This window comes from Dipodomys merriami, unplaced genomic scaffold (assembly GCF_024711535.1).
Source record: "Dipodomys merriami isolate MVZ:Mamm:240054 unplaced genomic scaffold, mDipMer1.0.p SCAF_104, whole genome shotgun sequence".
In the NCBI taxonomy this organism is placed as follows: Eukaryota; Metazoa; Chordata; class Mammalia; order Rodentia; family Heteromyidae; genus Dipodomys; species Dipodomys merriami.
The window spans coordinates 4,254,727-4,280,397 of NW_027202316.1; the positions used below are offsets into that span (position 1 = coordinate 4,254,727).

Here is a 25,671-nt window from a genome sequence, read left to right on the forward strand (position 1 = left end):
AGCAGGAAGAATATTAATCAATAGTAATGATTCTGATGCCATTAGCTGTCTGTTCCCACAGAAGTGCTACACCTTGCATTCCTGTTTGCCCTGGAATCACCATTTGCAGGTGGATTAACAAGGCTCCTGTTTACTCGCAAAGATATCCACGGTTGAATAGTTGATCTTATGGCTTCCTAAAATAAAGTTTCTTCTTTTGTCTTTAGGTTTATTCTTCTTCCTGTTTCCCCCCCTCATTTTCTCCTTTATACTTTACAATTTAAGACATGCTTGAATTAACCATGAGATTGTACCCCAACAGAAATCTTTTTCTGAACTTGAGGTTATTCTGCTTGTCCTACACCTTGCAGAACAGCCTCTCCTGTGATATTTACTTAGATGTGGAGCTGCCCCTGCTTACCAAGCTTTCCCTGGCTCAGTGTGTCTCTACCCTCATCTCTTCTCCTCTTCTATTAATTATTGAAATAAGATCTTGTGTCACAGGCATAGTGGTGGTAGTGGCTCTACTGATTCTCCTGGAAAAACCTTTTACAGTTATCTGCAATAATGGGAAGATGTTGATATAAAATTTAGGCTGGTAATTTTGGTGTTTTTAGGGAACATACATTTGACTCAAGGGGAAAAAATCTAAATATGCCAGAATTTGCTACAGGTTAAATGAATGAAAGCGTAGTGTAAAACTCCACTTAGAAATTGAGGCCTATCCTCCATCAGAAAGAATGACATTGCCCCATTTGTTAGGAAATGGAAAGACTTGGAAAAAATTATATTAAGTGAAGAAAGCCAGGCCCAAAGAAACATAGGTCCCATGGTTTCCCTTATTTGCAATAACTAGTCTGAGTCAAGCAGAAAAGTCAATTAATTTGATGTTAGGGAAATGAACCCTAAGATATGTATTCAAATGTTTTTTTCTTTCATGTGATTGTTTCTAACACATTTATAAGACTATTTCTTTGTTGCTTTGTATGTCCCTACCCCACGGTATAACCCCTGCTTTCACTGTATTTGATGTTGTTATAATTTGTGGAGGGGAAGGGAAAAAACAAATCATTTAAATAGGGATACAGGTGTACCCATTGCAACAATGAGACATACAAGTTGTTATGTCAAAAACAAACTTTACAACTTTGGTGGGGTGGGGGGAGGGTTGGGTGGGAAGGTGGGGGGTGGATGGGAAGGGAAGGAGAAACAAAGGAGGAGGCTACAATGCTTGATAAGAAATGTACTCATTATCTTGCCCATGTAATTGTAACCCCTCTGTACAGTATTTTCACAGTAAACCCCCCCCAAAAAAAGAAATTGAGGCCTATCTCAATTTCCTGAACTTGAAGTCTTTTTTGTACTTCAGAGTAAACCCTTGTGTGATGACTAAATCTGATCAAATAGAACCTAAGTATCTCCAGAACATGATGCTGAGTATAACCCATGCTTTGTTCTAGAAGGTGATTGGGTTTCTAAAAGCCTCTCTGTTGTAAATACGAACAAGGCTAATATATCAGCAGTCACAGGAATTCAGGAAGTCTGTCTCTAGTACTAAAGCTTTATAAAAGTAATTGATCTCTCAGATGAATGCCTCAGGAAATTATCTTTCTATTCTCTTAGAAGATGCCTATGTATATAAGACTAGTAGAGAGAGGCCCTGTAAATTCATACAATTATTTTTTTAAAAAAATAACTGTTTAAATTGTTTAATTCAGGTTCCCAAATATATCTGGTTGAAGAAATCTGTTTTAAGGAAGCTTTTCTTACAAGTCATTGAATTATTCTCTAAATCATATTTTGGAAGGCTGAAAAGTGGTCTTTGTCAGCAAGTATGAGATGTCCCTTGGTGGTAATGAAATGTGGGCAGTGAGTGACTGAGTAGCGTGAGTCCTTCCCAGAGCTGTGTCACTGCAGAAGCAGACAGACAAAAGAATCCATCTGCTTACCCTTCATAGTTCATTACTCTCATGGGAGAAGAAAAATTCCTGTGGTGGATTCTGAAAAGAGTGACTAAAAGTCCACCACATTTTTCTGTGTGGAAATTTGAACCAAGAGAGAAATGACTTTTATATCAACTCATGATTAAATCAATCCACAAATGGTGGGACTTTGTGTGGACTTAAAATTAAATGATTCATCTTTTTTTTTTTCAACATGGACCCCCCCCTCCCCCACTTCAACCTCTTAGTGGCTGAGACTATAGGTATGCACCACTGCACTTGGCTTAAAGATTCTTGCAGAATTAAAAAATAATTTTTATTAATGTCTTCAACAGTTTTTGTACTACTATAGGGAGTACATTGCTGCCATCAGGGCAAGCTCTTTGGACTGTGTAGGTTTTCTTTGGAGCCATCTAGTAAATTCCTTTGGCCTCCAGTGGGTGTAAGGGAGTCACCCAAGGCTGATATCCACTCCCCTCTCTCCTTCTTCATTGAGGATAAAGTCTGAGCTGAGGGACCAATAGCACAGTGCTGTTATAGTCTGTGGTTCTTTTCTTCACTCACAATGATCTTTACCCATTGCTTACCTCTTGTTGCCCTTGATCTCTTCTTGCTGCCAGTAGAATATCTGATCTTGTGATGTTCACAGTGTTCATATGAGCTCTCAACTCCTTTCACCATCGGGAAGAGTGATCAGCCCGAAATTCCACATTGCTGCCTTCCCTTGGAGAAACTGCTGTGTTGTCTGCATCCTGCAGAGACCTACACTCATGTGTACTCTAAGCTTCTATTTTGTTAAATCTCTAAGTAGTTGCACAAAGGCAGTTTCAACCAATATGTCAGTGTATGAGTACAATGTATCTTGATCAATGTCACCCCTTCCATCCTTCTCCCTCACCTCTCCCAACCCCACCCACCTCCTCAAGTTACTTGACTCCATTTTCACTTTTGTACATTGACAATAATGACTGAATTCACCAGATACAAGTTATGGAAACAGCCCAGATGCCCTGTAAGCAATAAGAGAATCAAGAAACTGTGGTATATCTATACATGGAATGTTACTCAGTCGTCAGAATAATACTATGTCATTTGCAGGGAAATGGATAGTTGTGGAAAAAATTAGGTTAGGTGAAAGAAGTCAGACTCTAGCTCACGTGTTTTTTATGTGGAAGTTAGATGTAAATTATAAACATATATGAAAACATATGCGAGGACATATATATGTACAAAACCAATTGTCCGAAGTATTATCTGTATTTCTTAAGGTTCTGTGGATCAAGAGAATAGAAACTCTGTGGATAATGAGAAAATGCATGTTAGATGCAGAAGTAGTTTATGTGCACAGAAGTGCGTGCCTCTCCATCTTTGATATTCTCTGAGAGTTTACTAAGCATGAGACAAACCAATCTGCACAGAGATGTAGAGTGAACAGCTGAGTAAATTTAGAACAGGCTCAGATCAAGAGGTAAGGGTGGGGGGAGCACCCATGATAACCAGGGGTCCCACTTTCTGTGATACAGAGTCTCAACAAGACATCTGTCCTCGCCACTGGAAGAGTCGGCATTTACAATGGCAGTGCTGGGCTCCAGTGATGCAAAACAAGTTAGAAAATGGGGGTCTGTCACAAAACAAGCACATTAAAGAGATATGAACTTAATTCTCAGTCTCAGAAGAAAGAAGAAAGGGAGATGTATCCCACTGTCCCCACTCACAGTGGAGGTTGTTTGCACCATTTGGGTTCCTTCCTGTGAACCAATAAGCTTGATAATGAAAATCCTTGTAGCAAGTGTAATTTGTTCATATGTCTTAATGGGCACCCTGCTAATGGGTGTGATTACCAATTAATTGAACTGCATGCTTTGTAACTCAACACTCAGACGAACCACTTTTGGGGATTCATTTACCATCAAACTGGTCCTCTCAAATGTGATGGGGGGGGCAGGGATAGTCACATGATTAAAATACGCTCTCCTCCATGGGGTGATACACTCTAAGATCTGGTTATCTTCCTGTTTTAATGATGTATTCAAATTAACCCCTTTTTAGATGTGGGATGTATTTCAGATGTAAGGTTGTCTCCTGTTTATGGAACACAAGGCAGATGGGTGACACCTGTGCTTTCCAGTGTGGTATGCGCTAGCTTTGTGCACCAATTTAAGCACTGTACTCACAATCTGAAGTGCTGAACTGTACTTTACATGAAGCTGTTCAAATGTCTTTGACTCTCCAGAGTTATAAAGAGTACAACTACTTATTATAAGATTATAAAAATTGCATATATATAATAAACTTAAACTTTTGGAAGTGCCCAGTAGCCACATGTGACAAGTATCTATCAGATTAGATAACACATAAATTTCCATCAGTGGTGCAGGTTCTATAGAATGGTGCTGTATTGAATGCTTAAAAATACTTTTGCTATCAAGCCATTTCTCACCTCCTTATATTTATCACCACCTATGTATTTTTCTCCCACATTTGGGATATTTATATAATAATAATATTTTTGTTCCTTTTCTTTTCAGACATTGCCCTGGGACTTATGGACGGTAAGAGCTCTAATCACATGTATCTTGAGCTGGAAAAATGTGGAGGCCTCATTATATTTTATTTCCCTTATGAGGGAAAGAAGATAATTGAATGCTAATGATAATCGAATCCTCTCATTTCCACAACCTCAAGATCTTGGTAGGAAAAAGTGTACTAGGGGTCATGACTGTGGCATTGTGACCTTTGCTTCTACCTGTGAGATGGTAGTGACTGTAGGGATGGGCAGGTACCTGTGTGGTTGCTTTTCAATAGAATGAAACAAGTGTGGATGAGAACAATGGCAAATGATTTAAACTACTATTTCATTATTACATGCAGTGAAGCTTGTATAATAACCAGCTGGATTTAAGTCCAGACTTGAATAGTATTAATGTTGGGACTTGGAACAATTTCTAAAATTCTCTAAGCCTCAGTTTTTCTTATCTATAGAATAAAGGTGATGGCAGTGGATTGTGTAGAGATTAAATGAGATATTTGTAGCCCAATATGTAGCACATAGCAATAAAAGATATTATTACCCATGTTATTCATTCTGTTAAGCTGACAAGTATTTCTAGAATGTAGAGTTGAGTAGAAGATGTGAATAAAGATGTGTGGTACTACATAATCATGGAGAAATTGGGAAGACTGTTGCTATTTCTTAGAGATAGGGCTTTTGTCTTAGAACGAAGTTATGGGCATGTGGTCTTAAGAACCTTACTTGAATTTATGCATTTTCCTTTTTTACTGTGTCTCCCCTCCCTTTGGTACTGGTTCTGGGGCTTGAACTCAGGGCCTGCGCACTGCCCCTGAGCTTCCTGCCCAAGGCTAGCACTCTAACACTTAAGCTACAGCTCTACTTTTCAGCTTTTTTGGTAGTTAATTGGGCTTTCCTGCCCAGACTTGTTCTGAATCTCCATCTTCAGATCTCAGCCTCTTGAGTAGCTAGGATTAATAGGTATGAGTCACCAGTACCCAGTGTGGCTGTGTCTTTTGAGGTGATAATATTACTTTCTCGCCTTAAAGACAAAAGGGTTACCCTTTTCTCTTCTGCAGAATCATGGTCAAACTCCATTTTTTTGAGAACCTTGAAATATCAAGACAGTTTTCAAGGGAAGAGCTAATAGTGTTCTTTAAAACCACCTATGACTAAGTTCTTTTACAGTGAACTGAATTGGCATTCAGGGCATTTGAATTCTAGCCTCAACTCTAGCTTTTTTCTTAATATCTAAAGAGTAATGCTATTTATTTTTAATTTTTGGATTTCCTATCTTTAGTTGGAGCTGTAATTTATTTATCTTTCCTCGCTGGAGAAGGTGTGATGTGGGTAAAGGAATTATCTAGAAGGAGTTTCTGGCTGCTTTAGAAGGCAAGCCTACTAGGAATATCAAGAATAATTAATAATTAAATGATGACGTTCTAGACGTAATTATTCATTGTTTTTACTCTTCCCAACCAACCAAAGGATTTTGCTTGCATGTAGAAAATGGCTCCTAGGTTGAGGAAAGATAATTCTCAAGACAGAGTGGTTAATATCAGATGTTTCCTTCATTGATGTCCCTACCTCAGATTCAGAATCCAAGTGAAGGATGAGTTGGGGGAGATTTTTCTTTGTAGTTTGTCTTTCTGAGGCTGTGTCAGGTTAAAGCATATGATATTGGGTAATTGCTGTACCTGTAGAGGTTTGATGTCATTTTAGTATTTACTCTCAGATTTATTTGACTAAATAAGCATTTCATACTCTGCTAGAGCAGAATATGTATAGTAGCCATAAAACATCCTTTCTGATGCTAGAAAATGGCGGAGGTTTTCTTTTGTGTTTCAATTATGATTTCTCCATAGTAGTCTTAAGTAATAAAAGAATTCCCATCACAAATACATTGCAACATATAATCTCAATCAAGTAAAAAGCCCTGGATTTTAGTGGAATGTTTTCTCTGGATAATATGAGATTTTAATCTGCCAGTGAATTTTCCTTCCTTGCCTTATAATTATTCTTCTTTTTAAAACCCATACAGACAAGCACTGATTTGGCACAACCGGTAGGTAAATACCCAGAAAACTCTGGATTTTTTAAATATTTAATATGCATTACATACATGTTTATTCTAGATTGAACTTTTCCCCTACTATGTTGCTAGTCATAGATTTAGCCAATTAATTTAAAAGCTTTCTAACATTGTTTAACTGGTGTTATCCTACTAAAGAGCTTTGTGTTTTCTCATCAGAACTTGCCATGGTCTATTCATCTTATTTTTTTTCCTTTGCTTTTCTGCATATTTTAAAGACTGACTCTTCAAAAAGTCTTTCTCTGTGTAACCTGATCATGGAGGAAACTCCAGAGAGTGGGTTGGCCGAAGAAATTCAAAGATCTCAAATTGATATAGGTGCATTTACTTGGGGCCCTGATGATAGTACAGAAAGTGTCAGCCAGGAAATGACCCTGAGTGAGTCTCAAGAAGACTTTGCATGTGTGTCTGAAGCTCAGCAAGACAGATTTTCCACCAGAATGTTTTCTTCCACTGATGGGTCCACTGTAGCCGAACAGAGCGAGTGTGTTCTAGAGCCAGGCCTTACAGGTGGAAATGAACAGCAGTCCCCAAAGCCCATGCCTGAGCCTGGAGTTGCCATTACTACTTGTCTGGAGATAAACCAACCATGTGACTCAGAGGTTCCAGCTGTGAACACTGCTGGGCTGCCTAAAGAAGGCCATGAAGATACTGAAAGGTCAGACAAAGAAGGAGAGAAGCAGAAGATGGAAGATTCTGTGTGGGCATATATGGAGACGGGTCAAAAGGTAGATGCTAGAGAAATTGATGTCCAGGCACTAGAGGGAACTAAGGAATTTGCAGAGGAAATGTATGGACATATAGAGAACAGGACACTGATTTGTCTTAAAGCAGTCACAAAGCAACACCAGGATGCTAATGAAATTAATAATCTAAGAGTAGGATGTAAGCAAAATATGGAAACCCATGAAAATTACTTGGAGGAAGCTGATCTATTAGAAAAAGACAATATAGAAAGTGTAGCTGTGGTAGGTAAGCGTAGTGATGGAGTCCAAGGGTTACATGATGGAGTTCAAGTAATTAATGGTTGTAAAAATATGGAAGGCTCTGGAGCTCAACCTGACAATTACGTAGATGTGTTGAATCCTTCTCTCCAGGCTGACTCTGTATCTAATATGGAAGATGCCAGTCCTGGCGGATGGGATTTACCTAGAAAAGACATAAAGAAAAATGTAATTGACCCTGCCAACCATGCTTTAGAATGTCAGTCAGCACAGGGCAGTGCTGAAGCTGAAGAAATTCAGTGTGACATTGTGTTAAGTGCCTGTGAAGGTGCCCAAGATGAAAATCAGGCCATCTTTGCATCAATGAAATATGCAGAGGCAGTCGAGTCTAAGACAGACTTTAATTGTTCTCTGGAAACTAATGGCAGCAGAGGACATCAGTGCTCACATGAGGGAGGAAACTCCTTCAAAGAGTGGTTGGAAAGTACAGTTACTGATAATGGTAGTCAGACTGTTAACATGCCAGAAATCGCAAAGACACAGGGAGTAATTGCAGATCAAATCAGCCAGCCAAACCTGAATTTAGTCATGGGTAATATGGGCACATCAGGATACTCTGGTATTCCAGATGGTCAAGCCAGTGGATTTGCCAGTTGTCTAGATTCTAATCACTGCTGGCCTCTCAGAGATGGGGAAGGCTTTGATCATTCCTGTGCACATTTAGATATTGGAAGTCAGAAAGGACTGGAGGTGGACTTACTAACAGGTATCCAGGAAGAGCAAGCCATTACTAACTGCTCAGAGCAAAGCCTAGAGATAGGTAGACCATTGGCTCTGGGAACCTTCTGGAACACTAGCACTGAGAGTTCTGATAGCTCTCGAGACAGTGACACCAACAACTCAGAGTTATCTGAAGATGAAATTGCTAACCAGAGATATGGATTGTTGTATCAAGAAATAGAAGCTGATAAAGACGAGGTACCTACCCCAATATGTAGCCTATACTGGCCAGAGACTTCTGTAGGTTCCGTTTTTCCTAGTGTCTCTCACCTCCTTCATCATCCATTCTGTTGATCTCCTTGGCAGATTATCATACCTCTCGAAATCTGTGCAACCCAAATGCAAATAGGTTGACAAAAAGAATCCCACCAAAGCCCCCAAATGGTTAGGAAACCTGGTGCTGACTGCTCATGCCTGTAATCTTAGCTACTTGGGAGGCTGTACACGGTAGGCTCATGGTTTGAAGAAAGACCAGGCAAAAAAATCTCATGAAGTGTTATTCTGAAAAGAACTTTAACAAAATTTTTTTTTTTACAAAAAACCTCAGGGTTGGAGGTATGGCTGTGTGGTAGAGCACCAGCGTAGCAAACTGGAGGTCTTGAGTTCAAGCTAAAAATGTGCTAAACTACAAACAATACAGACCTATGTAGTGGTCCTAAAGTTTGTCACTTCATTAAGAACATATGAAATGTTCTCATCAGCCATCTGAAACTGCTATGATTCACCAAGATGACAGATTATAGAAACGTTGGGAAAGCTTTTTCTAACATTTACCAAGAGCCTGAATAGAGAGCTGTTAGCTTCTCATGGCTTTTCTCTGGAACCGTCCTTCTCATTAATGAGAAAATCAATTGGATTAGCAATAATTATAAAATTGACATTTCTTTTTTTTGTCAGCCTATTTAAAATAATACAGCATGGCCTTTTGCATTTCCTAGTTGCATTCATGCACAACAACCTTTTGTATTATTTTGAAGTCTGGTAGTCAGTACTCTCCAAATTGTCTAATGGATATTCACATAATCCTATAGAAGTGATGGTAAAGTAATACACTTCATTTTCCATTTCTGTTCAGGCTCCTGGTGGTTCATTTAATGGATTCACCCAGGTAAGATATTAAGTTTCCAGCAAGATTCTCTCCTAGGAATACTGATTTTTTCATTGTGAGTTTTATGCCACTGTAATAATGAACAGTATGTGTACAAAATTTAACCCTATACTCAGAGAAATGGAAACAGACAATAATTCTGCTGTCCACTAGTTTCTCTACTGGTAAGTAGAGTTCTGCTAATCTGATTCTCTAAATTCATCTGTCCCAAAAAGGTGAGAGGATTGACTGGAAGTAGAGATGGAGCTAAAGAAAATATGGTTATCTGGATTCAATTCTGACAGTCCCTTCACAGAGACCTCAACCTGAAGCTTGTCTCTGATATAATGCTTTCTATCTGAATGCTAGACAAGTAGAGCTTTCAACAATGTTCACATTAGGAATTCGCTAATAGGTATTCACAATATATTCAGAATTGGAATTTATGGATTATTATTATTATTCCACATGTGATTACTCTATTTTTCTTGTTCTGCTGTTTTCTAATGCTTCTTTTTTCAGATGTTGGCTTTGCTTTGCTGTTCCTTTTTCCAGCCATTTCTCTCTACCTTCTCTGCATTCCATCTCTTCTAACAGGTCTTTCACTCCTAGAATACTTTGAGTTTCCAGGAGTTCATTGTACTTGTGGCTGTGTTTTCCAATACAATCTTTTTCCTGTCATTATTATTTTTTTCTTCCACTTGCAGTACTTAACTATTCAGTTTCTCCATTTTTGTATCTGAGACTTTTCTCAATGCCTGGTGATCTTGATGGAAGATTAAAAATAATATGTTAAAAGATCTGAATGGACAAAGAGGAGGCAACAATGCTTGATAAGAAATGTACTTGTTATCTTGCCCATGTAATTGTAACTCCTCTGTACGGTATTCTCAGAATACAAAAAAAAAAAAAAAAAGATCTGAATAGAAACTTGTAGAAAGGTCTCACTGGCTATACATGTCGTTGTAGGATTTCCAGATCATCTTTTCTGTCCAGGAACCTCTGCTGTGAGAGTCTTCCTTCCTCCCTTCTTTTCTTCCTTCCTTCTTTCCAGCCTTCCTTCCTTCCTTTTTGCATTTTACTTGAGCTGGCCCAAGTTCTTAGACAAGATTCTCGTGGTTCCAGTGTGAGGGGTCAAATCTTATCTGTACTGTGAAGGAAGTGAACAGAATGCTGTGGAGAGCACATGGAGAGAGAGGCATACATTTTTGTTGTTGTTCTTGGTCATGGGGCTTGCACTCTGGGCTTGGGCACTATCCCTCAGCAGTTCAGCTCAAGGCTAACACTCTACCACTTGAGCCACAACACCACTTCTGGTTTTCTGGTGGTTTATTGGCGATTAAGAGTTTCATGGACTTTCCTTCCCACTGCCTTTGAACTGCGATCCTCAGATCTCAGCCTTCTGAATATTTAGGATTACAGGTGTGAGCCAGCAGCGCCCTGCACCATACATTCTTACACTTAACATGTAAATGCTTATCGATCCTTCTACTTTCCTAATGTGCCTGTGTGTCCCAGCCCAAAGCCCAACTTCTCCAACCTCAGTAGAATTAATTTCATGTTTCATGCTGGGAAGGAAAGGACACAGCTTGGTTTTTAGAGTAGACATTATGTTGAGATCTAATCACGTTACTTGGCTTTGTGGCTTTTCTCCTGTCTTTCTCACACCTAACTTGTTTCTCATGGTTATTCATGCTTCTCATTGTGGGCCCACTGGACTACCCAATCAGTGACTTGGATTGATTCTTGGTATCACTGGTCTCATCACCTTCAGATACAGAGGGTTTGGATCTCCCAAATCTTTCATGGCTTGTTTTTGCCCATATTCAGCCCCAGGACACTTCACTGTTTACAGTTCAGGCAGACCAAAGCGTGTAGCTTGCTTAAGTTGTGGCTGCTATATCTTTGGGAATTTCTTAAGTTACTACCGAGTATTGGAACGTAAGTTGGTTCCTCTGGTCTACAGTTTGAATATGTGGAATGTGATTTCTGAAAGCCCCTCTTTTCTGGGAAACAGGAGGGGAAAACTCTGTAAAATCTCAGTGTGACTTTGAATTTGGCTACTTCCGTTTGGAAAAGCACAGGGACACCAGGGAGCACCCACTCTTTTTGCTTGTGGCTGTCAGATTTTTCCTGTGTAACTATTACAAGCAACATGATTGAAAATGAAATGACCTTGACAGGCGTGGCAAAATGATTTCAACTCAACCGGTCAGATGATGAGTGCAAGGCATCGTGATCTATGTCACCCCTTCCAGCATGCTCCCCTGTCTCTCCACATCCCATACTCTCAAACTACGCACTTCCATTTTCACATATGCACATTGAAGTCATCTGCTCCTACTCTCCATTTTTCTGTCCTCACTCCTCCTTCTGCCCTCTCCCTCAACAAAGCTTCTTGCTATTCATTTGATTGAACTATTCATTAGTGGTTTAGATAAGTTAGGCCATTGCAATCTTCCCTGGAGTGTCTAATACCTAAATAGATTGTTCTGTGGGCTTTGATTTTTATTTATTTTGCATAGCCAAGCAAAAAAAGGGAATCTCTGGGGCCTACAAATACATGTTTAAGTGCTTCGAGTACATATTATTTGTATCAACAATGAAGCCTGAAAGATGTATTTTTTATTTTAATTTTATTGTCAAGGTAATGTACAGAGGGATTACAGTTACATAACTAACTTGTTACCACCTCCCTCATTTTTCTCTCTCTTTCCCTCCACCATCCCCTCCCCCAACTTGTACAGATCATTTCCAACATATTGTCTTGTGAGTATTGCTTTTTCATTGGTTCCCCTTTGTCTCACCATTTTGTTGTTCCCCTTCCCTTCTCTTCCCTAGTTCAGATAAACGTATATACAATACCCAGGGTACCAACATCAAATACCATGACAACAGAAATAAACCATAGGGGAAAAAAAACAAAGAAAATAGAAGTCACATAGTACATTAAAAACAGCAACAACAACAAAAACCTCTTGTGTCCATGTCTTGGAGTTCATCTCACTTAACATCATCTTATATGGTTATGTGTACATAGCTATTGAGCTATTCTGCTCATCTGATAAGATTATCCTAGAAGTATACTAATTATTACAAATAAGGGAAACCATGGGACCTGTGTTTCTTTGAGTCTGGCTATTTCACTTAATATGATTCTTTCCAAGTCCTTCCATTTCCTTACAAATGGGGTGGGTGTTATTCTTTCTGATGGAAACATAGAATATCATTGTATGTATGTATATATATATATGTATATATAGAAAATGTATATGTATATACTGCATTTTCTTGACCTATTCATCTACTGAGGGGTATTTGGGTTGGTTCCATATCTTAGCTATGGCAAATAACGCTGTGATAAACATAGTTGTGCTGGTAGCTTTAGTGTTGCCTTGTTTCTGGTCATTTGAGTAAATGCCCAGAAGTAGGATTGCTGGGTTGTAGGGGAGCTCTATGTTTAGTCTTTTGAGCAACCTTCATACTGCTTTCCAGAGTGGTCAAACAAGCTTACACTCACACCAACAGTGTAGAAGTGTTCTCTTTTGGCCACATCCCCTCCAGCATCTGTTGTTATTAGATTTCTTGATTATAGCCATTCTAACTGGGATGAGGTGGAATCTCAGTGTTGTTTTGATTTGCATTTCTTCTGTGGCTAGAGAAGTTGAGCATTTCTTCTTGTGTCTATTGGCCATTCTTATTTCTTCTTAAAAGAAGTCATTCTTTAAGTCTTTAGCCCACTTATTTATTGGGCAGTTGTTTCTTTGAGGATTTGTTGTTGGGGGATTTAATTTTTTGAGTTCTAAGTATATTTTAGACATGAGGCCCTTTTCTGTTGTATGGCTGTTGAAGATCTTCTAATCTGTGGGCTTTCTATTGATCTTGGTAGCTATGTCCTTTGCCATGCAGAAGCTCTGCAGTTTCATGCAATCCCATTTGTCCAACCTTTCTTTGGTTTGTTGTGTTTCTGGGTCTTTATTAAGAAACTTTCAGCCTGTGCCAAGGAGACCTAGAGTTTCTCCTATTTCTCCCTGTAATGTTTAAAGGGTGTCTGCTTTTACCTCAAAGTCTTCGATCCATTTGGAGTTGATTCTGGTGCAGGTGATATATAAGGATCTAACCTTAATTTTCTACAGGTGTTTAACCAATTTTGCCAGCACCATTTACTGAAGAGGTGTCTTTCTTCCATTCTATTTTTTTTAGCTTCCTTATTGAAGATTATGTGGCCATAAGTCTGCAGGTTCATTTCTGGGTCTTCAATTCTATTCCATTGGTCCTTAGGTCTGTTCTTGTGCCAATACCAAGCTGTTTTGATTTCTGTAGCTTTGTAGTAGAGTTTGAAGTCTGGTATTGATGTTCTTCCGGCACTATTCTTTCTGTTAAGGATTGCTTTTGCTATTTGGGGTTTTTTATTGTTCCATATGACTTTTTGGATTGCTTCCTCTATTTCATTAAACAATAAAACTGGGATATTGATGTATGTTGCCATGAATTTGTAGATAGCCTTTGTCAGTATTGCCATTTTCATTTATTTATTTATTTTTAATTGTGAAAATACTGTACAGAGGGGTTACAATTACATGGGCAAGATAATGAGTACATTTCTTATCAAGCATTGTAGCCTCCTCCTTTGTTTCCCCTTCCCATCCCTTCTCATCCTCCCCCCACCCCCACCCAATTCTCCTCCCCCCCCACCAAAGTTGTAAAGTTTGCTTTTCCACTTAACGACTTGTACATCTCATTGTTGCAATGGATCCACCTGTATCCCTATAGTATTGCCATTTTCATGATGTTAATCCTTCCAATCCAGGAGCATGGGAGGTTTTTTCACTTCCTTAGTTCTGCTTTATGTTCATAGTTGAGTCTCAGCGTGGGTGACAGAATTATTTTATAATTGTCAATTGTAACTGGGTTTAGAAAATGAAGAAATACTGGTACAAAAGAAAAGGCAATGATTATAATTAAATTCATACCTACTACTTTGATGTAAAACATCTAAGCTCAGAATTATATGTTTATTTTAACTTATTTTTTATGTATTTTTAATTTTAAGTTATCTTTATGTAGCTGTACCAGGGGATGGTACCATGTAACAAAGCAGTTTATGAATATTCTGCATCATGATCAGCATCACCACTTCAACATTGACTTAGACTCATCTTTGACTCACCCCTTCCCTTACTTTTCTTAATTTTGTGGTATATGCAGTGAGTTCTTGACTGCATTCTCTCCCCTTCTCCACCTTCATTCATCTTCCCATCTCCCCTTTCCTCCACATTGGATGTACCCAATTTGTGGCATTGATTTTGTTGGGCTTTGACCTAGTCTTTCTGAAAGATTATACTACTTGAGCTCTGCATAGAATCTATTTTACTTCAGCTAAGTCATTTGTAACCACTTGCATACCACCCATTGTGTTTACGAATAGATTTATAGGCACATTCTATCTACCATAAATGAGGGACACCATGCAACCTTTGTTTCTTGGGTCTGGCTTACTTCACTGAATATAATTTTTTCCACGTCTTCCCATTTCCTTACAAATGGTACAATATCATTCTTTCTAATAGATGAGTAAAATTCTATTGTGTGTATATACCACATTTTCTTGATCCATTTGTCCATCAAGGAACATCTGCGCTGATTCCACAGCTATGGTGACTAGTCCTCCAGTTAACATGGTTGTGCTCATGGCTTTACTTGTTTGTGTTCTATTGGATAACTGGCTAGAAGTATAATTGCTGGGCCATATGGTAGTTCTGTGTTTGGTGTTTCTAAACATCTCCCTGTGCTCCAGAGCTACTTGTAGCAATGTGTATGCCAGCCCTTTCCTTCTCTCAATAAGCAGAGTTAGAATCAGATATCTCTTTTCTCTGCTGGGGAAGTTGGTTGGTGTACCCTTTGTTGCAAATATTGCTGCATGCCTTGTGTGAGGGACCAGGAAATTACACTGAGTGTATGTCTATGAGTAAGTCATCATTATAGTGTCTCTTTCCAGGAATATGGAACAGCCCAGCAATTAGTTAATTGACTGCACTGAACAAAACAGGTAATCACCTGGAACTCTCCCTGATGGCTTTGTTTGGCTTCAAAGAGCATCTAGTGTATAATCTGCAGATCTTACCTAGGGTTCTGAGTTGTCTCCAAGGTCTCTTGTAGTTTTCAGGGTTGGGGAAGCAGAACTAGAAGGCAGGTACCATATTAGATTGTGAATAGACCCCTTCAGTCTCCCAGCCCATCTCCCCTGGCTCCCCGTTGATTTACTATGTCTTACCATAGAAGATTTCAGAATATGTATTTCAAGACTACACTATTCCTTTTATCATAAAGGAAAAGTCTCTTTCTGATTCGTAGAGGTAAAGCATTGTACTATCCTGCTGCCCCCTTGGAGGTGAAGGTTACCCCCTTTGTTCTTGAATGTATAGTGATTTTTTTGCCACTATAGCAAACAAATAATAGGAAATGATTTCCAGCATTCCCAAACAGATATCACTCGATATCAGCAGTTGGAGAAGAACACAATTCCTGTAGAACTCTTTTAGATGATTTTTTCATAGCATGATACACAATAGGAGAATTTGTCTATCATTTTCTATCTTCTCACAAAATATTTATGATTTTTACACTACCTCAGAAGGAATGAAAGAGTAAGTGACTTCCATATGTTACCTTGAGAAGCAGGATTGGGAGGCAATATAGGGGTTTGAATGTTGGGCCCTGAACTGAATATGCAGGTCCCCAGGGACTTCAGCCAACAGCTCCTAGGAGAGAAGCACAATATAAAATGGTGCTTCATCCTTACTTTCCATTCCTTGAGTTATCTTTATTGCCCTCGAATGTAAGTTGTAATTCCATGCCAGAACATTTGGTATTTTCCTGTGGGACACTCTAATATATGAGACAGGTTGTGCTTAAAAGGAGAAGCAAGAGCTATATCCTCTTTGTTACTAATTCCAACAACAAATACTATTAAACTCATGTAGAAAGTCTCCCTAGTTTTTTCTTGCCTTACTGGAACTTCAAATTTCATTGGACTTCAAAGGAACCCAGAACCTGGTTTGCATCATAAGTGGTCTTTGCATTTAAAACATCTACAAAGAGGGGTTGGAGGTGTGGCTCTGTGGAGTGCTAGCCAGTGAGTGAAAGTGCAGGTAGCCAGTTCAAGTCCCCATCTCAGAACTTTAGAAAAAAGAAAAATGTACAAGGATATGTGCTTTGTGTTCGGATACTTCTCTTGGTTCCTTGTGTGGCTTTAGATTGTAGCATACTTCATCCTGCCAGGGAGAGCTCACAGGTTGCTTCCTCCTTGGCCAACACTTGGCCTTTGTGTACTCTGTCGATTGTGTGGGCCATTTGATAACTTTTTCTTCTAACAAATCACCTTGACATCCCAAATGGAGAGATCTTACAGTATTGGAGTACTTACAGTATTGGCTGTTATGAAATCTTGTTCCATTATATCAATCCTTCTTTTTGAATTAGAAAGCAGTATCTTTTTCTCATTCCTTCTTTTTTTTTTTTGTCTTTTCTTTTTTGGTACTGGGGATCGAACCCAGGACGTTGCACTTGCTAGGCAAGTGCTTTGCCACTGAGCTACATCCCAGCCCTTTTTCTCATTCCTTCTAACAGATGTAAATCCCCTCTTTCCCTCCTTGTTGATTTGTTTCTCCTTCTCTCTTTGTGCTTTTTTTCTCCTTTTCTGTCTCTCCTTTCTGATTCTGCTCTCTCTTTTTTGTTTTTTGTTTTTTGTTTTTGGTCTGGTTGTTGGGCCTGAACTCTGGGCCTGGGTGCTGTCCCTCAGCTCTTCAGCTCAAGGCTAGCACTCTACCACTTAAGCCACAGTGCCATTTCCAGCTTTTTTTTTTCTACTTATGTGGTGCTGAGGAATCGAACCCAGGGCCTCATGCATGCAAGGCAAGCACTCTACCACTGAGCCAACTTCGCAGCCCAGGAGGATTTTGGTTTGGTTTTTATTTTGGGTCCGGTCGTGGGCCTGAACTCTGAGTCTGGGCACTGCCCCTCAGCTCCTCAGCTCAAGGCTAGTGCTCCACCACTTGAGCCACAGCACCACTTCCGGCTTGTTTTTTTGCTTATGGGTGCTGAGGAATTGAACCCAGGGCCTCAAGCATGCAAGGCAAGTGCTTTACCACTGAGCCACCTTCCCAGCCCAGCATTTTGCTCTCTCTTATCTACTTCTTTCTCTTCTGTCACACTCCCTCCATCGCTCTGCAAAATAGAAGGAAGTACCATTTTTCACATCTCTTATGGACAGTGAAGCAAGTAGTAAAATGTTGCAGGTAGGTAAAATGAGTTGGCTGACTTCACGGGAAACATGTTCTTGGTAATGGGAAACAAGAAGCATAACAAGATTTTGTTCCTGGACTTTGAAGTTCTGAAAAGGCTAATGATGCCAAGGGTGGAATTCGTCTTACACTACAGATCTAATGAAGCTACTTGCCTCTCAGATGACAAAGACGATTGGCAAAATCTTAATTGTCGTGTATTCTACAGTATTACCTGTTCACTTGTTGATGTGTTTCCTCTAAACCCCCATCAACCAACAACCAACCCAAGGCTGAAACTGAACAGGCTGCACCCACCGAGCTGAAAGCCGAGGAGCCTCCCGTCACCGTGGCACCTGCTGTCGGGCTGGACCTTGGACTGGAAACTGAGGAGCCACCATCAGTGGAGGAGTCAGTGGTGAGTACCACCCGCACCCACCCACCTATGGCTGCCATCTTGCTCATCTCCTGACCAAGGGAACTGCTGCTCACACACAGCATAGTGCCATATTTGTGCCGTCTCCCCTGGTTCTAATAGCACTCACAGTAAAACTCCATTCCTGCTCATGTCTTCAAAAGAGATATCCAGAGCAGTGATCATACCATCTAGAGAGCACTCATATAACCATAGCTAAAGGGTGCCGGATTCTCTCCCTTTCTTGGTAGGTTGTAGAATGTGTAGAGTCGAATGTTTATTTTATTTTATTTTTTTTTCAGTCATGGGGCTTGAACTCTGGGCTTGGGCGCTTTCCCTGCACTCTTGAGCTCAAGGCAAGCACTCTTCCACTTGAGCCACAGCACTACTTCCAGTTTTCTAGTGGTTTATTGGAGATAAGAGTATCAGGGACTTTTCTGCCTGGCTGGCTTTGAACCATGATCCTCAGTTCTCAGCCTCCTGAGCAGCTAGGATTACAGGCATGAGCCACCAGTGCCCAGCTTGGATGTTTATTCTTTATTTTAGATTTTATTTTATAAAATGTTTGTATATAAATACAATAAGTTTAAATACATTTACATTTATTTAAATATATTTATTAAATATTATTTATTTAATAAACATAAATGTGTTTAAATATGTTTATCATATTTGTATGTACTTATATTTATATGTAAACATAATACATATAAATATATACTATATACTATAGTTATATGTATGTATTTTAAGTATAAACATATAAATATATATTTATGTCTTTATACATTTAAAATATATTTATATATTTACCATATATTTTATATTTTTATATGTATAATTTATATTTTATAGAAATTTATATTTTATTCTTTATATTTTATTTTTTATTCTTTTATATCCTCTTTTTGATATATTTAAATAGTTGTTCAAAGGAGTTTCTATTAAACATGCCAATTTATGAGTACAGTGCATCTTGATCAGAATTACCCTTTCCTTTAATTCTGTTTTACTCATGTGGGATAGAGATTTGTCTTTACTGAAGAACCAACTTGTATGTGATAAACATAAGAATAACACCCTTGTTGCATATTGATTGCTGTTAAAATATTCATTTTTGAAGTTTGTGGGGACTCAACACAGGACTGAAATCTGTATTACAAATCTATGAATCTGTAAAATTTCTATATTTAAAAAATTTGTTCATAAAACAAGTTTGTACAGGCTCCCAGGGGCTGTCAGGGTTTGTTTAGTGTTAGAATAGAGATCCATCTGTCTTCTTGGACCCTGATCCATGCAGGAAAAAGAAGAAGAAAAAAAAATCCACCACATTTGCCAATTGGGATTGAGCTTAAAAATGCACTGTCAGCTAGATAATTTGACTTCTATGAAGAGGCAGAATTAAAAATACTGTGCTGAGTGAAAATGGGTTGTGACATGCAATGAAATGTCTCACAAGAATTTAGATTGTGATACTAGTTACTACAAGCTTCCTACCATGTATATGAATAGGAAAACCCATTTTTTTTTTTGGTCGGTCATGGGGCTTGAACTCTGGGCCTGAGCTCTGTCCCTCAGCTCTTCAGCTCAAGGCAAGCGCTCAACCCCTTGAGCTACAGCGCCACTTCCGGAAAACCCATTTTTTCAGTTACCAAAATTGTCAGTGCCTCAATTAAAATGAAAGGTATGGTCAGTGCCACTGGGACCTAAGGTTATTTTACTGGGAAAAGAAGTCACCTGCTAAATCATCAGTCCTCTGTGTGTTTGTGTCTGTCTGTCTGTCTTTCTGTCTGTGTCTGTCTGTGCACATGCATGCCAGTTCTGGAGCTTGAGCTTAGGGCCTAGGCACATGTCCCTGAGCTTTTTCACTGAAGGCTAGTGCTCTACCATTTGAGTCACAGCTCCACTTCCGTGGGGTTTTTTTGGTGATTACTTGAAGATAAGAATATCATGGACTTTCCTGTCCAGGCTGGCTTCCAACCTTGACCCTTAGATCTCAGCCACTTGAGTAGCATGGATTACAGGTGTGAGCCACACACTCCTGGCTTCATTCGTTTGTTTTTTTTTTTTAATGGAGTAGGAAAGTAAACTCTAGGGCAAGATAGTGATGGAAAATATGAAATAAAAATAACTTAAGAAAATGCCATCATTTTTCACTTAATGATAACTGAGTCAAACCGTGGCCTAAGGGGAAACTGAAAGCATGTTCAGCTGGTCTGTCTCTCCTGGAAGAGCTCTTGCTTTCCTGGGCTTCCCGTGAGAAGGACAGTGGCCAGAGCACATCTCTCTGCCTGCTATACCCCACTACACTGAGCCTAAGAACTCAGGCATCCCTTTCATGCATCCAACTGCGGCCTGTTCAACCTCCACCTTAGTTTTATAATTACTTAGGAAATAAGGGAAACTTCAGTTGAGTTTTTTGACTGCTACTATAATAAAGGAGATTATTGACTTTAAAATGATTATTGAGTTTAAAATAAATACAGTAGAGTCCATGGACTTGGGTTTATGGTTTTTGTTTTTGTCAGTTGTGGGGCTTGAACTCTGGCCCTGGGCACTGTCCCTGCACTCTTCAGCTCAAAGAGAGTGCTCTACCTCGTGAGCCACAGCGAGCGCCACTTCCCGTTTACTAGAGGTTTACTGGAGATAAGAGTCTCATGGACTTTCCTGCTCGGGCTGGCTTTGAAGCAGGATCCTCAGATCTCAGCCTCCTGAGTAGCTAGGATTACAGGCGCGAGCCACTGGTGCCTAGCTTGGACTTGGATTCTTATTTGAGGGATATTTTTGTGTGTGTTGGTCCTGAGGCTTGAGCTAGGGACCTTGGTGCCATCCCTGAACTTTTAGCTTGCGTCTAGCCACAACACCATTTTCAACTTTTTTCCTGGCTAATTGGAGATGAAAGTCTCATAGACTTTTCTTTCTGGGTTGGCATGGAAACATGATCCTCAGATCTCAGCTTCCTGAGTAGCTAGGATTACAGGCATGAGCCACTGGCCTGGCTTTAAAGGAATTGTTTTTGAGTCTCAAACATCATCCAATGTACACTGATGCTAACAGTCCAGACTTCAGACTTCATGCTCACTGATGCTTTTAGGCTGTGCAGAGAAGGCTTCTGCTGCCATGGCCATGGTTTTGAGTGGGAGATGCATTTGGTCTTGTCCACTAGATGGGAAGTGTCAGAAAATCCGATGTGCTGAATGCAAGTACAAATATCAATGCTAACAAAAGTAGCTACCAGTTACAAAGTACTTACAACATAATACCTTATCGATAGAGGTGTAGTGGCTCGGTTATTAAATGCTTGAGACTAGAGGTATGTTGGATTTCAGATATTTTTGAACTTTGGAATATTCCCATATACATAATGAGATATTTTGGAGATGAGACCCAAGCTCACACCTGAAGTTGGCTTGTGATTCATGTATACTTTCTTCATATAATAACCTGAATGTAGTTGGATACGGTACTTTCAGTGAGTATTAGACAATGCTCAGAATACTGTCTAAATACTTTTCTTTCCTGAATTTTGGAGCATTTTAGATTCTAAAGTTTCAAACTGGGGATTCTTAACCTGTATATGATTCACAATCTTTTAGCAGTAGTGAGGTATGAACTGAGGGCTTTGGGTTTGCTAGGTGCGTATTCTGCTGCTTGGGCGATACCCCTAGCCCCTTTTGTTCTAATTATTTTTGAGATGGGACCTTGCTTTTTTTCCCGTTGATCCTTTCTATAATGCAACTAATAGTATCACAGACAGGCCTCATTGGGCCCAGCTTTTTCTGTTGAAATGAGTCTAACAAAATTTTGCCAAAGGTAGACTGGGAAGTGTGATCCTGCAGATCTCCAGCTCTTGAATAGCTAGGATTACAGGCATAAGCCACCGATGTCCAACTGATTTACAATGCTCTTAACTAAAGGTAGTCATAATGATATTTAGCCAACAATGGCACAAACATTGACCATTACTAAGCCCAAATCCCTGAATGTTGGTTAAGGAGGCATTTGGAATAATTCTCTGTTCTATGAACATTTTTATACACAAAGCTTATAGATGAATGTTAGAGAAACAAATTGAAATTTTTTGGAGGGAGGAGATAGAAGGCAATGAAAGAGAGTGAAGCTTTCAGACATCTCCTGAGATGTAAGAACAATAGGTGTAGAGCTCACAGTGTGTTCCACCTTGCCAGAGAGAAATAATGGATCAAGTTCATTTCCTCATAGGCACTGAGTCTGTTTGTAGTAGTGTTAACCAAGTTGCCAGCTCATAGTAATTTGGGTGGTATACTGTACATCCAGATTGCCTATTTTCCATGTTTACAAAGTGGTTCTACTTGGGTACCATTGATTCCTTCCCTTTTACTGTTATCTCTGCAACTTATAGAGTAGAACCACATAGCAGCCATTTTTGGCTGGAGGGCAGTGGCTCATGCCTATAATCCTAGCCAGATCTCAAGAGGATGAGATCTGAGGATCCAGAATTGAAGCCAGCCTGGGCAGAAAAGTCTGTGAGATTCTTATGTCCAATTTAGTAGCAAACACCTGGAAGTGGAATTATGATTCAAGTAGTAGAATTCCAGTCTTAACAAAAGGCTAAGTCAGAGTCCAAACCCCTGAATTTAAGCACACACACACACACACACACACACACACACACACACACACACACACACACACACACACACACACACACACACACACACACACACACACACACACACACACACACACACACACACACACACACACACACATAACATACACATTTTTATTTCCTGAAGTGGAGGCATATCTTTGTTTTTATAATAACATAAAATATTGGGCTTATTCTCTTTCCTGAAGAAAAACCTCCCTGTTTCAAGATGTATGGCATTTAGTTGTAAAAGCATAAAACCCCACCTTATATCCCTGGAGTTAATGACTAGGTTGCTGTGCTGTGCGTCACCTTTACAGAGTACTTTTTTTTCCTGCCAAAATGTCACTGCACCATTATGAGTTCACATTTTGACAGGATGGATTTCAGCCTGTTGTGGTTTGGTTAAAAAAAAAAACACTCAAGTGCAATATCAAAAACAGGAAATGTTAGATGTGTTTTCCAAAGAAACATGAAGCTTAATGGTCATATTTCTGATTACTGTTTGATTCCCACATATTCTGTCTTTGAAATTGCTTTTCCCTACAACGTCTAATTTTTTGCCAACATGTCTGTAGGATGCATTTTTGTAAACAAAAACTCCATCTCTCTTTCTCTTGATGCTTCTACATTGTATAAATAAATAATGATTTAGAAACAGGTAATTTCAGTGTTGCTTTTAAGTATATAAGTCTGAGACTTAGTTGCACAACAGATAAAGATGAGTATAGAATCAGTACATCATGTATTCTTTGATTATAGTTAGTCATTTATTATGCATGTCATTTTTTTGTAGAAAATAAAGTCTTATATTGATTTCATTTTCTTACAGACAAGACCTGGCCATTTTTTTTCTAAATACCTATCAGCGTCTATACTTTGTTTAATTGATGTGAAGTAGATGAACATTTTTTGCCCTATTATTTCAAAAGAAATCTGCTGTAGTTAAATTTAAGGTTAGCACAAGACATTTGAAAAAGGGCAAATAGTCATGTATCATTGTGTTTTATCTAACAGGTGTAACATAATTGTAGCAAGCAAAGCACAGAAAATATTTTCCTTTTGTAGACCTAAAAATAGCCAGCAAATTGGAATGCATAATAGTAATAAAGGAGAGATATATCAGGACTGAAAAACTTTCCACTGTATGTATGTATATGTATATATATATATGTATATATACATATATATGTATATGTGTATATATATGGTATATATGTGTGTGGGTATGTATATGTATATGTGTGTATATATATAGTACTATGGACTGATAAATATACATGCACACTAATATATGTATGTATATAAATTTGATTATTCTGGGTATTTTTCTGAAAGAAAATGTCCTTCCCTTAACCCATCCTTACTTTGTAACCTTGGCTTATACCAGGCCATCCTTTTTTGTTGTTGTTGTTGGTCGTGAGGCCTGAACTCGGGGCCTGGGCGCTGTCCCTCAGCTCTTCAGCTCAAGGCTAGTGCTCTACTACTTGAGCCACAGTACCACTTCCGGCTTTTTCTGCTTATGTGGTGCTGAGGAATTGAACCCAGGGCCTCATGCATGCAAGGAAAGCACTTTACCACTGAGCCACCCTCCCAGCAGGCCATCCATTTTTGTAGCACACTTTTCAAAACAATTCTAACTGGTCCTACCTTTCTAGGGCCTAGAGCCGCTTACACAGGAAGAATGAAGTCACCAACTTTTACGTAGCCAGCCTAATCATAAGAATGTGTCCAGGCTTCAGATAATTTGAGTCTTAGTTTTGTTTTGTTTTTCTTGCCAAAGTAATATAAACTTAAACTGAGGAGAGATATTTAATATTTAATACTAAGCTTTAATAGGAACCTGCTATCATTGCTATGTATCTTGATGCAAAGACTATGGTGATAATAAAAGAAAGTACAGGGACACTTGCAGAAAACAATAAAATAAATGTATGATTATGTATCCACATATATGGTCCTGGTGGTATGTACACATATGTGTACGTGCATATGTGTTTGCGTGTGTTTGTGTGTGTGTGCGCATAGAGTGGTAAGGATTGAACTCAGGACTTTATACTTGCACAGTAAATGCTCTAACATTTGAGCCACCCCTAAATCCTTGCTTTCAGTTTATTTTCAGACAAGGTCTTGTGCTATTCCCTAGTATGGCCTTGTACCCTACTCCTCACCTTTCTGCCTCCCAAGTAGCTGAAATTTGAGAAACTGGTTTCCAGTTTTCCATGGATGTTTTCTGTGGTTCTGTGGCAATTAGTGACCTTTAGTGCATTGGAAAACTTTTGGTAAAAGCAAAAATCATAAAAGAGATTGTGGATAGAAAAGAAGGACAAAAGCATTCCTTAAAATCAGGCCAGTGTTAGAGCCAGATGCTTGGAGGAAATGCAGCCTGGGCTCATCCTTCTGTTATGTACTGTTTCTAAGCTGTAAAATCAGAACGTTAATTAAACATCAGCTAGAGAAACAGAATTCATTAGCAGTAGACCCAGAAAAGAATAGAGGAGTGTGCCATTTCCCTTCACTTTTCTAAGTAGGTCGCAAGTTGTTTGTATTTGTGTTTGTGTTTTCTTCTATAAATCCAAATGCCAGTTCCATGCCTCTTGTCTTTGCAAGAATTGTTGATGTCAGTATTCTAGTGACTTCTATTTGCACATTCTTATCAACACTTCTAGAGGCGCTCCTTCAGGTGAATTTCTGTGATGCTGGGACTGAGCATTGGTGTCACTCAGGTCTGGCATCTTCAGATCAGTCAGAGAGAGAGAGCACCCTGGTCTGTCTCCCACTGGTCTCTGTTCTCACATCTGCTTTGCTGTCAGCAGACAACAAGGCCTCCTTAATTATTTAGCATAAGGCAATAACATGTTCAGCCCTTGGGAGGAAACTCCAACACAACCTGATTGGCAGACTTGCACGCTGAGGCCAGTGATTAACACTCTCTGTGGAACATATTTTTAAAATCATGCTTTACAACAACTCACACCTGTAATCCTAGCTATCAGGAAGTTGAGATCTG

General features: G+C 39.2%; 1 protein-coding gene across 2 annotated transcripts in view; it reads left to right on the forward strand.

Moving 5' to 3' along the window:
- Window positions 1-25,671, forward strand: part of Amph (amphiphysin) — a 145,760-nt gene that overhangs the window by 103,661 nt on the left and 16,428 nt on the right. The window contains exons 13-18 of one of the 2 annotated variants that reach the window (XM_069998537.1): window positions 4,451-4,474; window positions 6,473-6,496; window positions 6,742-7,227; window positions 9,323-9,355; window positions 11,165-11,206; window positions 17,909-18,034. In XM_069998537.1, the coding sequence (XP_069854638.1) occupies window positions 4,451-4,474; window positions 6,473-6,496; window positions 6,742-7,227; window positions 9,323-9,355; window positions 11,165-11,206; window positions 17,909-18,034 (735 nt within the window). The remainder of the gene's footprint in view (window positions 1-4,450; window positions 4,475-6,472; window positions 6,497-6,741; window positions 7,228-9,322; window positions 9,356-11,164; window positions 11,207-17,908; window positions 18,035-25,671) is intronic. The other variant, XM_069998528.1, reaches the window with a different exon arrangement.